Source organism: Bufo bufo, chromosome 11 (genome assembly GCF_905171765.1).
Source record: "Bufo bufo chromosome 11, aBufBuf1.1, whole genome shotgun sequence".
Taxonomy (NCBI): Eukaryota; Metazoa; Chordata; class Amphibia; order Anura; family Bufonidae; genus Bufo; species Bufo bufo.
In genome coordinates this window covers 37,958,753-37,975,834 of record NC_053399.1, presented here as the reverse complement: position 1 = coordinate 37,975,834, position 17,082 = coordinate 37,958,753, and the positions used below count along the sequence as shown (strand labels likewise).

At 44.8% G+C, this 17,082-nt stretch overlaps 1 protein-coding gene across 6 annotated transcripts in view; it reads right to left on the bottom strand.

The window, feature by feature from the left end:
• The window catches only part of NUMB (NUMB endocytic adaptor protein), a 107,658-nt gene that overhangs the window by 17,212 nt on the left and 73,364 nt on the right, over positions 1–17,082 (bottom strand). For 4 of the 6 annotated variants that reach the window (XM_040412861.1, XM_040412866.1, XM_040412863.1 and 1 more), the window contains exons 4-6: positions 13,783–13,857; positions 7,752–7,784; positions 616–690 (exon numbers count right to left, since the gene is read on the bottom strand). In XM_040412861.1, the coding sequence (XP_040268795.1) occupies positions 616–690; positions 7,752–7,784; positions 13,783–13,857 (183 nt within the window). The remainder of the gene's footprint in view (positions 1–615; positions 691–7,751; positions 7,785–13,782; positions 13,858–17,082) is intronic. The other 2 variants (XM_040412864.1, XM_040412865.1) reach the window with 1 other exon arrangement.

Below are 17,082 nucleotides of genomic sequence, written 5' to 3'. Positions count from 1 at the left end.
CATTACAGCTTGTACATAGAAACAGGAAAGTGGGTAACCCTCAAACAGAAAAAAACACGAACTAAGGACTATAAAACCTGTCACTATATAGGCATCCAGCATTAAAGCGGTATTCCCATCTTGGACATTGATGACATTTCACTAGGATATGCCATCAATATCAGATAAGAGCAGGTTTCAGAGGTGGGACCTGCATTTATCTGGCAATGATGGCATACCCTAGTGATATGCCATCAATGTCTGTTATGGGAATACCCCTTTAAGCCTCATGCACACCACGGTATCTGTATTTCGGTCCCCAAACCAGAGAACCACTCAAAATACCTTCCATGAGCATTCGCATTTCTCTCTCCCATCAATAGAACTGACTATTCTCGTCCGCAATGTGGACCAGAATAGAATATGTTCTATAATTTGCAGAACGGACATAGTGATGCGTACAGCACAAGGATGACTTTTTTTTCTTGAGGACCCACAGAAATGAATGGGTCAGTGTGCTAGCCACAAAAAAAACGTGGAATGGACACGAGTGCAAAATACATTTGTCCGCATGAGGAATAACCACATACCGTAGTTTTCGAGCAAGATGATGAACAAGCGACCAAGACCTCATACCTTTGTTTTCTCGTCCACAACTCTAAGTCCATCTGCTGAAACCCACAGGACCGCCTTGATTGCTTTCTTGCCAGTCTTTAAAAAGTAGGGGGGGAAATAAAGGAAAATCTTACAACAGGGTATAAGAGTTCAGTTTTATTTTTGCTGTGGACCTAGAACAAAACAAAAAATGAGCAAAAATCATCTGGTAAAACCTCTAGAAGCCCAAGTGTCGAATATCCATGCCAATTCATTCACCAAAGCAGAAGAGAAGGTCATAAAAGCACTGCAAAGAAGGTGAAGGCCAACTGCTCAACAGAATATGAAGACTACGACATACACTTGAGAGTGCAAAGAATTCTGCATCAAAATTCTTTACCTGGATGAGAACATCTACCAAGACTTAGGAGACTGGCACACATGAATAAGGAGTTACTCCACCAGTACCTTGATCTAAAAAATCTTGCTACCACACTGGAAAATGGCATCTAGGCAAAACTAATTATGAACCACTGAGAAACCACTGCTACAGCTTCCTCTAAATAAAAAAATAAAAAAAGGTTTTAATAAGATGCACTAGCCAAGAAAGAATCAATGGCCATAAACAAGGATCCATTAGAATATGATTTGGGATGGAGAAGGCAGTGGATGAAGAATAACAGCTGTGGCACTACCACGAATTAGTGCATCAAGCTGCAATGCACGGGGCCCGTCCCCTCTCCTGACAGGTCTGTGTTAGTAACTACTCGCATCCCCCGTGTAATAACATTTCTGGGTCATCTATTCTTATGACTATGATGTGGCATTCCTTTATTATTCCTGCTAGACGTTATGGATGAATTACTAGCAGTTTGCAGTGAAGGTCTAGATGGGTGTTACCAGTTAGCGGTGTGTCCCTGCAGTCTGACACTAGCCAATCAGTTCTGCGAGTATCAGACTATACAAGGACACACTCTTAGGGCTCATTCAGACGGCCGTATGCTGTCCGCAAAAACGCGGATCCGTTTTTTGGGCGGATTAGATGCTGTCCCATTCACTTCTATGGGGGCCCTTTTCTTCCATTGCACGGCTCAGCAAAAAAATGTAACAGGTCCTATACTTGTCAGTGAAAATCAGGACATGGCCCTATTGAAGTCTAGTTTTTTTGTGGACATGCTGAACTGTCCGCAAAAAATCGGATCCGCATTTTTGCGGACAGCATACGGCCGTTTGAATGAGCCCTTAATTGGTAACGCCCATTTATAACTTCTAGCAGGACTAATTGAAGGGGTATTCAAAGGATTGGGGATAACTATCTGATTCGTGGGAGTCCTACCACTGGGACCCACCCCCCCACACACACACAAATCACAAGAACAAGGGGCCCCGTACCCTGTGAAGCACCCCTGAAATGGACGGAGCGGCTGGTCGGAAAAACGCACCTCTGCTCTATTCATTTCTAGTCACTGTCCATTTCAGGGTGGCTCCACAGGGTACTGGGCCCTAGTTCTTGTGGGGGTCCCAGGGGAAAGGCTTAAAATTTAACAATGTGTACCAAAAAATTGGGCCAACGATTGGGGCAATTATTGAGAAGGAGCATTCCTAGGAACACTTGCTGCCGATAACTGACTTGTGTAAAGATGCCACCAACCAATCCATGAACAAGCAACAGGTGAAAGTATGGCTGACACATTTGGACAGCAGATGGCAGTAGCGATTCCTGATCCCCATACAACGGAGGTGATTGCTGCATGTAAAGCAAGGAACTAATGGTACATTCCCCATAATTGCCTGCACAGTGAACCCATAATAAAGGGGCCTTTTGTTTACTCTGTCTAAATATCGGATAGGATTAGTAAACTAGCCCTAAATTAGTCTCCAGGGAACCCTAAAAGGCCATGTCTTGAGAAATTCCCATAGAGAATGTAAATCCTCAAGACATGGCCTGCTGGGGTTCCTTGAGGACAAGGTAAATGTACATATGATGTATTGATGGAGTTAAACAACTTTGAAAACAAATAATATTGGGTTACAGTGGCTCGACTGTCACTAAAACATGGAATGGGGCTCACTCCTATGGCAACACCTAATGCCGGATTGGAGAGGTAAGAAAAAAATCAACAACAGGAGAGCACTCCATTATCTGGTATAAGGATACATATAGACGGTGCGATGTGTGTTTGTATAGAATAAAGGTTATTTGCATAAAAATTACAACTGGACTGTAATAATAGCCGGCTATAAATAAAGTTGAAAAAAATAAAAATAAAACAATAAAAGATCTAAAATATATTAGATTGATGAATATGATTATACATAGGAGTACTATTGCTCTTTGTTTACAGCTGTACATAACTATTGTACAGATCTGGATAGTATATTATAGCACCCTGTGATCTATGCAGCCTATCGATTCTACTTGGTCAAGCAGAGAGTATTGCCGTATTTATGGATTATCCCAAAAAGGGTATTAACCGATACTTTACAACGTTATAACGGTAAACGTTTTGTTCCAGCAAATTACGCAATGTCTCTGTATATGTGTATATCTTATACTCTACGTATAGGGAGTATCAGCAGGGTTCATACATCTCCAGCTGAATACACACAATCGTTCTGTATAGAGCCCGTTGCACACAGGGGATCTGTGACCTGAATACAATATAATATACAGTACGATTCAGATCTGTACAATAGTTATGTACAGCTGTAAACAAAGAGCAATAGTACTATGTATAATCAGATTTATCAAATATATTTCAGATCTTTTATCATTTATTTTATTTTTATTTTTTTCAACTTATTTATTGCTGGCTATTATTACAAATCCAGTTGTAAACACACATCGGACCAGCTACAGTATATGTATCCTTATACCAGTGCCCTCCTGCTATTTAATTTTTCTAACTTTGAAAACACATTACTTATTTTGTACGGATGCAGAGTTACAGTCTGCATTATGGTTCAGAGCTCCTTTCACAATTTCGTAGGCTCGGAGCTGAAATCTCCCAATGCTTTCTGCTGTCTCTATGCCTGTCAGGAGTCAGCCCTGGTTATCTGCATGCTGGGTAATGCAGTATTTACACCATGTAATGTGAGATAGGAAAAACTGTTCCAGCACAGTATAGTCTCACAGTAAGGGCTCGTTCACACGACGTGTGAAGCCCATGCTGTGGACCGCAAATTGCACGGGCACCGACCGTGGCCCAGTCGCATAGGGATCGCGGACCCATTCACTTAAACGGGTCCGCTATCCCTCCGTTCCGCAAAAAGAAAGAGCATGCTCTATCTTTTTGCGGTGCGGAGGCACAAAACGGAACCCCAGGAAGCACTCCGTAGTGTTCCGTTCCATGCTTCCACACCGTTCCGAATCTCCGGATTTGCGGACCCACTGAAGTGAATGGGTTTGCATCAGTAATGCGGAATGCACAAGGAACGGTGCCCGTGTATTGCGGATCCACAAATGCGGTCCGCAGTACGGCAACGGGCAGCACACGTTTGTGTGAACCCACCCTAAGGGTTCATGCACATAACTATATATTTTGCTATCTGCAAAAAACACAGATCCGCCCCAAAAAAAATAAAAATAAAATTATGACATCCGTATGTGACATACGTTTTTTTTTTTTTGCAGATCCATTGTAACAATGCCTGTCCTTGTCCGCAAAATGGACAAGAATAGGACATGTTGTAATTATTTTTTTTTGTGGAAGAGACTTGCAGACATACGGAAACTAAATGCAAAGAGTCATTTCAGTTTTTTGGGGTTTTTTTGCGGCCCCATTGAAGCGAAAAGGGGCTGCAAAAAGAAACAAAAAAATAAAACGGAATGGACGCGGAAAGAAAATACGGTCGTGTGCATGAGCCCTAAAGCGGTCAGGGAGCCATGTGATGAGAAGTCTACTGACCGTTTCCAAAAACGAGTAGCTCTGAACTAAAATACAGCAGGCTATAACGCGGAATTGTACACTATAAGGCCCCTTTCCCACGGCCAAGTTTTCCACGTGGGTGCAATGCGTGAGGTGAACGCATTGCACCCGCACTGAATCCTGACCCATTCACTTCTATGGGGCTGTGCACATGAGCAATGTTTTTCACGCATCACTTGTGCGTTGCGTGAAAATCGCAGCATGTTCTATATTCTGTGTTTTTCACGCAACGCAGGCCCCATAGAAATGAATGGGGCTGCATGAAAATCACAAGCATCCGCAGGCAAGTGCGGATGCGATGCGATTTTCACGCATGGTTGCCAAGGAGACGAGGGATGAGTGACCCGGGTCCTCATTTACTTTATTGTTTTCCATTATAATGGAAAATAGCATTCTTTAATACACAATGCAAAGTGAAATTTCACATGAGGGTTAAAAAATTAGAAAAACATTACTCACCTCATCCACTTGTTCCCGCAGCCGGGATCCTCCTCTTTGTTCTTCTTGAAGGACCTGAAAAAGGACCTTCGCTGACATATCACGCTCACCACATAGTGAGCGCGATTACGTCAAAGGTCCTTTTGCAGGTCCTTAAAGAAGAAGAAAGAAGACGATGCCGGCTGCGCGATCAAGTGGATGAGGCGAGTTAATTAGTTTTAATTTTTTAACCCCTCAAGGCACATTTTACTAAGCATTCTGTATTAAGAATGCAATTATTATCCCTTATAACAATGTTATAATGGAAAATAATACAGTGAATAGACTTTAAAGGGTAACTGTCATTTTAATTTTTTTATTTGCTAGTTTATTAGAGCTAGGCATGTATACCCGAGTTAGTCTGTCAATGATTGCCAAAAAATCTGTAATTACCTTATAACAACAGTTTTCATTAATGTCTCCTGTCCCTTTCCACTGCTCCTTAAAAAAGACAGTTGCTACAGCTCGTCTGTCTCCGGTTAGGAAGACGGAGGGGCGGTCCTTCACACTGAATGCCTGCAATAGGCTTCAGAGTGAGGAGGCGTGTCTCTCAGTAATCCAATCTGATTGGCTGGCAGGGAGCTGCTGGCTACAGCAAGTTTGTATGTGACCTGAGGGAATGCAGTTTTGGCCTCAGAGAACTGGCAGAGGAGCCATCTTGAGAAGATCCTCAATGTAGGATTCAAAACAGCAGTAACTAAGGGGAAAACTCAAGGAAGACAGTGGTAAGTGAAGAAACCAAAGATTGCTTTATGCATAATGCTGCTGCAGCAGTAACATATGCTAAAATTAATTTTTTGATGAAAATATGACAGTTATCCTTTAATGGGGTTGCTCATCCCTATCATCTCCTTGCAACCATGCGTGAAAATCGCACCACATCCGCACTTGCTTGCAGATGCAATTGCAATTTTCATGCAGCCCCATTCATTTCTATGGTGCCTGCGTTGCGTGAAAAATGCACAATATAGAACATGCTGCGATTTTCACGCAACGCACAAGTGATGCGTGAAAATCACCGCTCATCTGCACAGCCCCATTGAAGTGAATGGGTCCGGATTGCGTTCACCTCACGCATTGCACCCGCGCGGAATACTCGCCCGTGTGAAAGGGGCCTAAAGTAGTTCTCAATGGCCAACAAAAGACTATCAAGGGAAAAGGATTCCTAGATGCCATTTTGACAGTGAACAAGGATCCGTCACCATAGCTGTAGTAAAATGTCCTACACTGGGAATTCCTGCAAACATACAGTGATCTCGTACTGTGTGCCAAAAACCCAGAATTTGTACCCGGCAAGTATAATCATATGATTGCCTCAATCAGCATGAGCCATGTTCATGTGCAGATTTTTGTAAAGTCCAGAAAAGATTAAAAGGCGAGAATCTAGGCTGATTTTATTTCTTCTCAGATCATGATAGAAAGAGATTATATGAAACTAATGATTACATGAGTACTGCAGATAATTTAATGAATTAGCAGCAATGGATACTCATCAAGTACGACAGTATGTACCGAGGACAGGGAGCAGAATGTATGGGGCTAATGAACGAGAAAATACTTATACAGCTTCCAAAAACGTCACTCTCTCTTTAAAAGGGCATCTGTCAGCATATTTGCACCTATAAAACTGGCTGACCTGTTACATGTGCGCTTGGCAGCTGGAGGCATCTGTGTTGGTCCCATGTTCATGTGTGTCCACATTGCTGATGTTTTAATATATGTAAATGAGCCTCTAGGAGCAACAGGGGCGTTACCATTACACCTAGAGGCTCTGCTCTCTCTGCAACTGATGCGCTCTCTGCACTGACCCTTTAACTGCCTGGCCCTGTAAATTAAAGCAGTGGGGGTCAAATGAATGGGGCTGAGCTGTGGCACCAAGCACAGCTGCTATATAATGTAGGGCACTGTGCTTGTTAAACTATGAGGAGGTGTCTGGTCATGAAGGGGGGGGAATATGGCCTGGTGTTGCACTGGTTAAAACACCTCCACTGTCAAACCAGAAATTTAAGATTTACAAAGGGCCTGTCACCTCTCCTGACAGGTCTGTTTTGATTGCTTTCCGTGTAATAACAATTTGGGAACATCTATTCTTATGTCTCTATGTTGTGCCATTCCTTTATTATTCCTTCTAGAAGTTATGAATGGATTGCTAGCAGTCTGCAGTAAGGGTACAGAGGGGTGTTACCAGATTGTGTGGGGGGGGGGGTCCCTGTATGGTCTCACTCTATCCAGTCAGTGCCGCCATTGTCAGACTGTGCAGGGACAACTGGTTACCACCCCTTTGTACTCTTACTGCAGACTGCTAACAATTCATTCATAACTTCTTGTAGGAATAATAAAGGAACAGCACAACATAGAGCCATAAGAATAGATGCTCCAGAATTGTTATTACATGGGGAATGCATGAAGCTATTAAAACAGACATGTCATGAGAGGTGACAGGTCTTCTTTAAAGGGGTCACCAGAGATCAGGAAGGGAGGGGGGAAGGGGGGAGTGTCACATGTTTTGCACCGTCGCTAGCGCACATGATCTGTCATGGATGGAAGGGACTACAGCTGAATCTAAACCACCCATCCTGGACCCAAAAGATTATTATTCCCTGCCCATCCCTCAGACAACAGATTTATATTATTTTTTTTTAAAGAGAGGAAACCATACAAGATTAAACTACAGGAATCACAGCGTGAAGGCACAAACTGCTATGTACAGTGACCGTTTTACGACCAGTGTGTAACTCCTTATAAATTAACCACAAATGGCATTGGACTTACTTTTGCAAAGAAGCCTTTGAAGAATTTCCTTTCCTGGAGGAACAGGGGAGGGGACAAGTCGAGCACTATTATTGCTGGAAGCTACAAATCTCTCAAGGTTGTAAAATCATCATGCATCAAACAGCACAGCAAGAATTAGTAAGAGCTATGTAAAAGGAGCAAGCAGAAGAGATCACTCCCTACGTCCATGCTTGGAAAAGAAGAGGTTAAAATGGCGGCCAGCAAGCTCAAGCTGCCAGAAGGGGGGAGAAAAAAAAAAAAAAAAACTTAAATGTCACCCTGTAATTTCCCAATCCAACAAGGGAAAAAGCTCAGAACAGCATTTGGCCATGGATGAACGTGTCAGGTCTATCTTTTATCTTTAGAAGAGTCTATTAGACTGGGCTCATTGTGCCAGCAGAGACTTATGGCTTCTGTAGTATTAAACTACAAGGCCTCATATACATAATGCTGTATGGAGCTGATAGATGCAAATATTTTGAAAGGGATAAACACACACACACACACACACAAAAGTATTTTACAAGTTTGCCAAAGACATTATCGACTCAACAGAATCAACAATTGTAGGACCAACTTTTATATTTAAAAGGGTCACTGAGCTTTCAAAAAAAACTTCCAATATGTCAGTGACAGATCAGTTTGGAGCGGTCGGGGTTCCACCACTGATTGCTAGAGCGAGGAGATTGCTCTCTCTCTCAATGGAAAAGGCTATGGAGCCGTCTCCGTTCAGTATGGGAGCGCTTCTCTCTCCAGGTTCTAGCAATCAGTGGGCATCTTAGCAGCCAGACCCCACCCCATGGGCGCCACCTGACATGCTCCATCACGCATCCCCCCCCACCGGGCAGGGGAAAAGTGTCTGATCGCTGGGGGTGATAGTGGGCATGCGAGGCAGCCGAGTGCTGTACTTGGCAGTACCATAGAAGTGAAGGGACTGATTATCTCCCATGTGCACCACCGCTGGGCTCTGGGGCCCTAAAACCACCAGCAAACAGGGCTCATGCACACGACCGCATGTATTTTGTGCTCTGAAAAACACAGACCCGCAAAAAAGAAATGGATGACATCCGTGTTACATCTGTTTCTTTTGTGGATCCATTGTAACAATGAATGTCCTTGCCCACAAAATGGACAAGAACAGGACATGTTCTATTTTTTTTTTGCGGAACAGACTTACGGACACAGAATTCACGCAGAGTCATAGTTCCGCAAGTTACTGGTTGAAAGGGAAAAAGGAGGCATCGTTTTCAGAACCAACAACCAACCACACACAGCGCAGCCGGGCAGCAGAAGGTTTGTCAATCTGGAAGAGAAGCATTGCCCAGCCATGATCCAAGAGCCGAGTCTGCATCTTGTCCTAGATAAAACCTTACCAAGCCAAAGTTATACTAACGCTTCATGTTGGATACTATAAAATGAATATCTAGGCAAGATTGAATATTATTATTTTTTTAGCCCAGAGTTAAAGGGGACCTGACATTTCTGCTGTAGTAAACAATTCTGCATCATCGAATCTTATCACCCTGTGTTGTTCTATTCCTTTATTATTCATGCTAGAACTTATGAATTGCAAGCAGTTTGCAATGAAGGTCCAGATGGGTGTTACCAGTTGAGGTGTGTCCCTGCACAGTGTCACATTATCCAATCAGTGCTGCCAATGCCCGAGACTGTAGGGACCCCAACTGGTTCATTGCGAGCTGCTAGTAATTCATTCATTATTTCTAGCAGGAATAATAAAGGAAGGGCCCATCATAGAGCCATAATAATAGAGGCTCCAGAATTGTTATTACTTGGGGAATTCAAGTAGTTACTAAAACAGACATGTCAGGAACGGTGACCGGTCCTCTGTAAAGGCCTGCTAGATACCTGATAATTAGGGATGAGCGAATTGAATACTGTACGGATCGAGTGCTCCGTACAGTATTAGAATGTATTGGCTCAGATGAGCCGAAGCTATTACTCCGGGAAGTCTTGCGAGACTTCGGGTAATCACATAAAAATGTATTTCTACTGTTAAAAACCTTTTCCGCGAACTAGGGGAATTAGTGGGTTTGTCTGATTTATTTAAAGGGATTTTTGAAGACTTATTAATTGATGACCTATCCTTAGAATAGGTCATCAATACCAGATCAGTGGGGTCCAAATCTCTGCACCCTTGCCCATCAGCTGCTTAAACAAGCTCTGAGACTATACACCTCTATCCACTGTGTCTGGTTACTGGATCGGTGGCCGTGCCTGGTTACTGGATCGGTGGCCGTGTCTGGTTACTGGATCGGTCACTAAAACACCTATCATTCAGGTGAAATAACTGGCCTCTTTAAAAGCCCAAAATATCACAACCTCCATCTTAAAACTTGAAAGCTAGCACACAGCATTGTAACCCAGGGATTGTAAATCACAGTTTGTGGCTTCATAATGACTCCCAGTGTTCTAGAGCTGAGAACTGTATTATTCATTACAAGATGTTTTACCCTGATGGGCTGAGGTTAAGAGGAAATGTCTGATTTAGGCATTATATTTTAGACATACTGGTTTGGAACCATCACAAAATCAGAATTCCCTTTTGTTGACCATTAAAGGGGTTTTCTGAGATTTTTTTTAACTGATGTCCCACAGCTCCAATAATACTATAAAAGATTATGGCCACGCCGGATGGATACCCTGCAGATATGCTGCAGCCACGCGGGAGGGATACCCTGCAGATATGCTGCAGCCACGCTGGAGGAATACCCTGCAGATATGCTGCAGCCACGCTGGAGGGATACCCTGCAGATATGCTGCAGCCACGCTGGAGGGATACCCTGCAGATATGCTGCAGCCACGCTGGAGGGATACCCTGCAGATATGCTGCAGCCACGCTGGAGGGATACCCTGCAGATATGCTGCAGCCACGCTGGAGGGATACCCTGCAGATATGCTGCAGCCACGCGGGAGGGATACCCTGCAGATATGCTGCAGCCACGCGGGAGGGATACCCTGCAGATATGCTGCAGCCACGCGGGAGGGATACCCTGCAGATATGCTGCAGCCACGCGGGAGGGATACCCTGCAGATATGCTGCAGCCACGCGGGAGGGATACCCTGCAGATATGCTGCAGCCACGCGGGAGGGATACCCTGCAGATATGCTGCAGCCACGCGGGAGGGATACCCTGCAGATATGCTGCAGCCACGCGGGAGGGATACCCTGCAGATATGCTGCAGCCACGCGGGAGGGATACCCTGCAGATATGCTGCAGCCACGCGGGAGGGATACCCTGCAGATATGCTGCAGCCACGCGGGAGGGATACCCTGCAGATATGCTGCAGCCACGCGGGAGGGATACCCTGCAGATATGCTGCAGCCACGCGGGAGGGATACCCTGCAGATATGCTGCAGCCACGCGGGAGGGATACCCTGCAGATATGCTGCAGCCACGCGGGAGGGATACCCTGCAGATATGCTGCAGCCACGCGGGAGGGATACCCTGCAGATATGCTGCAGCCACGCGGGAGGGATACCCTGCAGATATGCTGCAGCCACGCGGGAGGGATACCCTGCAGATATGCTGCAGCCACGCGGGAGGGATACCCTGCAGATATGCTGCAGCCACGCGGGAGGGATACCCTGCAGATATGCTGCAGCCACGCGGGAGGGATACCCTGCAGATATGCTGCAGCCACGCGGGAGGGATACCCTGCAGATATGCTGCAGCCACGCGGGAGGGATACCCTGCAGATATGCTGCAGCCACGCGGGAGGGATACCCTGCAGATATGCTGCAGCCACGCGGGAGGGATACCCTGCAGATATGCTGCAGGCACACGACCACAAATAAAATACTAATAAAATAAAATATATAGTAGTCAGATGGTGATATGGTACATAGCTGGTTGTAGGAAATCCTGCTGTGCTCTCTTCTTAAAGGATTAATTCCCTTTGCCGCTTGAGCGGCATGAAGCGCGTCCGTGTGTGAAGGGCTACGAAACGAGTGGTTACTATATACGCCACATGCACAAAAGATCTAATGCATGTCATGAGCCGGTGCGAGGCGACCACTAATGAGAAAGGACGAGCCTTCTGCTGCCAAGTTCAACCACCCTCCAATTCATCACGCCCGCAGATAGCAGACGTTAAGGACATTTCACCACACACACTCCTAATTTCAGGGTGACAGTTAATCGTTAATATTACTCCAAGAACAGCACGTGTTAAAGTGAGATTCACTTCCAAACGACTCCAGCAGAGTTAAGAAGAGTCAAGTGGTCATGCAAGGAAAGGCTGATTATATCCAAAGAAGGAACTACACTTGTTAATTGTTTAATATGTAAAAACACGGTTTATAAGTTAATTATGAATCTTTATTAAAAAAAAAAAATTATAAACCTGCTAAAACAAGAAAATAAATTAAACATATCAAGCATTGGTAAGCACGACAGACATGTACATCAAGGAGGCACATGGTGAGAATTACTGGAACCTGTTAAGGTCATGTAAAACACATGTAAGTGGTGGATGGATCTTTCACGTCTATCATCCAAAGCTGACCAGACGACCCGCAAAAAAACGGACTGAAAATGGAATACGATAATCAAATTGCTCAACACAATAGAAGTTACTGCAGCTGAGGATCACTTCCCCTGATGGAGCCTCTACAACAAATGCTTCATACTGCCATCTAGTCAGTAGTGGTACTGTAACATTTAGGTCTCATGCATACGCCCCGCAAAATATGGAAGCAGTTGAATTCAAAGGGTCCATGGTCCGCATTTTGTAGCCAATTATAGGACATCTTGTGTTAATTTGCGGAATATCCAGATGTCTGATCCACTAAAAGATAGAATATGTCCGTAATATGCAGACTACGAACCCTTTGAAGTCAATGCATCTGCAAAAATAAAAAATGCGGATGGCGCACAGACCACATCCATATTTTGAGGATTTGCGGTTTGCAGACCGCAAACGGGAAGCAATCGTGTGCATTAGGCCTTTAGGTCACTAATGCAGAAGATTTTTTTATTTTTTATTATGTATGCACTTGACCAGGAAAAATAACGCATAAGACCGCTAACTGGATCTAGATTTAGGTCTTCAGCTAGTCTTACGTGGTACATTAAAGATGGCAGAACTTGAGGAGTTTAGTGGGATTGGATATAGTCTAAGGCTAGGTCTACACGACAACATTTGTCGCGCGACAATTTTTATGATAGTCTATAGTGTCGCACTGACACGAGAGTCGCAAAAAAGCCATTCAAGATGGATTTTTCTGCGACTGTCGCGTCGCAGCGTGACACCATAGACTACCATTTGCCCTATGTGTTGCGCGACTTATGTCGTCGTGTAGACCTAGTCTAATGGTTACGGACAGCCAGATAAGTCCTCCAACATGAACGTCATCATGCCAAATTCTGTGTCCTATTAACCTATATATGCACGCTCTGCTGATCCAATTATTCATGTTTGCAGGGGAGTCAGAAGATACAACAGCTTACCAACGTGTTGGGGCGACTTTTCTATTTGTGACCAGCTTAGGCCCGTTTCACACTTGCATTGTGGCATTCCGGTTTTGAGATCTGGCAGAGAATCTCGAAACCGGGCCAAAACGGATCAGTTTTGTCTCCATTCATTGTCAATCAGCTGTTAGAGAAGGCAGCAGCGCTCTTGTGAGCACCACGCCTGCTCCATGCTCACCAAGCACAGCACCGTACATTGTATCCCATTCACTTCTATGGGGCTGAGCTAAGCCTAAGCCACGCGACCGATGAACGTGTCGTCACTCAGATTCTTTGGTCAGTCTGGACTTTTAGCTCACCCTCTACTATAGTTACCCTTTTGTACCTGCACAACATATGCCTTGTCCTTCCAGGCGTTCAAAGACTGCGAAATTTAAGTTTCCACGTTTAACTAAATGAACAGCATCATCCTGAAGCATACTGATAGAAAAAGCTACAGGAGGCCAGAATCCATGCTAGTCCTTCTCAGCACAGAATATACAGGCACGGCAGGATTTATATAGCATGTGGACAGTTATAAACACCAATAAGAATACCTACAGATTTTAGTCTTTTTACTGCATCTTCACAGATGTGCATTCCTCGAGATTCGTCCACCTCCACGTGTCCCAGGTACTACGTAGAGAAAACAGAGAAGAGGTAACATGACTTTACATTTCGTACAAACATCAATTCAGATAATCACATTTCACATATGATGAGTTGCTCATTTAGCAGATCCAGTACCCCGGAGGGTGTTCTTAACCAAAGCTGCACATCCCAAGACAATTACGCTTAAAGGGAACGTGTCTTCAGAAAATGAACTGTTTAAAAGGGTTTTCCAGGATTTTAATACTGATGACCCATCCTCTCGATGAGTCAGTCCCTGATCCGCGGGGGTCTGACACCCGGGACCCCGCTGATCAGCTGTTCGAGAAGGCATCGGTACTACTGTGCATGCTGCAGCCTTCTCACAGTGCCGTACATTGTATAGCAGCTGTGCTTGCCATCACGTTCAGCCCCATTCACTTCAATGGGGCTGAATGCAATACCAAGTACAGCTGCTATACGATGTACAGTGCTGTGCTTGGTGAGCTGTGAGATGGCCACGGCGCACACCGGAGTGCCGGTGCCTTTTCAAAGAGTTGACTGGCAGGGTGTCGGAACCTCACCGATCCGATACTGATGACCTATCCTGCACGACCGTGGTGTGTTTTGCGGTCCGCAAAACACGGATGGTGTTCGTGCGCGTTCCACAATTTGCGGAACGGCACAGACAGCCTCTAATATAAATGCCTATTCTTGTCCGCAAAGCGCGGACAAAAATAGGACATGTTATATTTTTTTTTGTGGGGCCACGGAACGGAGCAACGGATGCGGACAGCACACGGAGTGCTGTCCGCATCTTTTGCGGCCCCATTGAAGTGAATGGGTCCGCATCCGAGCCGTCAAAACGGCGGCTCGGATGTGGACCAAAACAACGGCCGTGTGCATGAGGCCTTATTGTGACTCCTGGGCAAAACTCCACTTGTACATGGTAGGTGTGAGGCACTTCTGATGACCAGGAGATTATAGCAATATCAATCAGGAGATTTTGTGCCACGTAATTGGAGAAAGAGTTCAGAGTCATCTAATAGCCCACACCCCAGTGTAGACCCAGGGCTGTCCACACAGTGGGCAGGTGAAAGCAGTCTTCTGCTCAAAGGTTTACATCGACAGCTACTTCACAAATCCAGTGCTGTCATTTAATTCAATGTCAGCATCAGATGCACAGTGTAAAATGCAGATCACTTCGGTCACATGGACTCATAACACCATTTTTATAATGCTGGATAACAAACCCTTTAAATAAATGCTTCTGCAGGGTCCAATTAGCATAAACCTCCACAAGATGGCGATAGACCGGGGTTTCATTAGCAGACATCCAAAAAATACCAGCGATCACAAGTGCACTGGTTACACTGGAAGGGCCAAAGACTCAAATGAATCAGCACAATTAATTCTCTATTGCAGTCAGTCATCAATCCTCTATAAACGCACAATAAATCCTGGTAATTTGCAGATTAAGTCGCTGCACTTACACCAGCAGCTTCATTTGGCAAATAAAAAGCGTAAATCCCTCATGAAAGGAAGCGCCCCACAGTGATAAGCCGATATTGGCAGGGGACGCTGCAGGTAACCACACCGTTCCCCTGCAGCAGCCATTCACATGTAACACATGGTCTCAGAGTCTACCAGAGCAGAAGCTGCTTTTTCTAGCTCTACCCCTCTGCCTAAACTAATGGAATTGGGTTTTAAACGGGGGTCCCCTCCGATGTCCATGTTTCCCATTAGAGCATATATACAGGGGTCAGTCCAGAACCTCTCTTCTATACGGCACACAAGGCTTATCCTATAAAGGGAAGATGTTCTACATATTTTTAAACTGTTGTAAATGAATATTTCTTAGGGGTCATTTACACGACTGTATCCGTTTTGCCCGGTGTGGTTCCGCATTTTGCAAATCAGCACGTCCTGCCCTGTCAGAAATGAGGATTCTTGTCCGCATAACAGACAAGAATAGGCCGTTTTTTGCGGGGCTGCAGAATGGACATACGGATGCAGACGGCAGACAGCCGTGCTGGGCACATCTTTTGGAATGAATGGGTCTGCATCCTATCTGCAAAAAATGTGTAAACGGACACGGACTGAAAATGCGTTCATGTGAATGCCCCCTTAGCTGTACTTTCTGGGTGACAACCAATATGGCTGCCTATTTATTTTACGCACTTATATAGCGCCGACATATTCCGCAGCGCTTTACAGACATTAGCATCAAGCTGCCCCCAATGGGGCTCACAGTCTAAGCTCCCTATCAGTATGTCTTTGGAGTGTGGGGAAAAAACCGGAGTACCCGGAGGAAACCCACCCAAACACAGGGAGGACCTACAAACTCCATGCAGATGAAGTCCTTGGTCGGACCCCAGCGCTGCAAGGCATCAGTGCTAACCACCGAGCCACCATGCTGCCTATAACTATATATCCTAGGTCTGCTGCGAATCCTTTCAATGATGCAGTATTCATCCTATTTATTCTACTGCAGAAATGAATACAGAAAGCCTTCATCATCCTGCCTTATCACCAACAATATTTAAATGGAAGTGGATGCACCCATCAGAACGTGACCCTGTGTCCCTACCCCCTATGACTGTATACAGATGGGAGATATGCACAATGATACGGGCTCCCACTGTGACAACACATAAAAGCCTTTAATCCGTCAGCAAAAGACAAGTGTTATTGCCGAATATGAATCACAACTGAGAGTGAACCCCTGCAGTGATTTTCAATGGAAATATATTATGGCAGCCTGCTGGAGATGATCTTTACTGCCACTTGAAGTCTAACTTGTCATAAGGCAACAAATCACAACATACCATTAAGGAAATGTTCCTCTCTGTAAGCAGAAGTCTTCCAAGGATATCACATATACTATTTTCTTACTTTGAAGGCTCCAGCAAGAGGGGTTTGAATGTCAATTTAAAGGGAAACTGTCATCAACTTTGTGCTGCCCAAAATAACAGCAGTATAAAGTAGAGACAGGTGAGCTGATTTCAGCGGTCTGTCATTTATAAGTTAAAAGTAAGTGGTTGCCGAGAACCAACATCACAATCATTGCAGACTGGGCCTGGAAAAGAGTCCCGGCCACCTGAGAAGAGTCCTGGTTATTCATGATCTCCTGCTCTCCTGCTGATGGCTGACAGTCTTCTACCTAGTTTTCTCTCTTTCTCTCTAGGAGAGAACTGCCAGTCATCAGCAGATGGGGACAGAGCAGGAGATTAGGAATAACCAGGACTCTTCTCAGGTAGATCTGACTCTTCT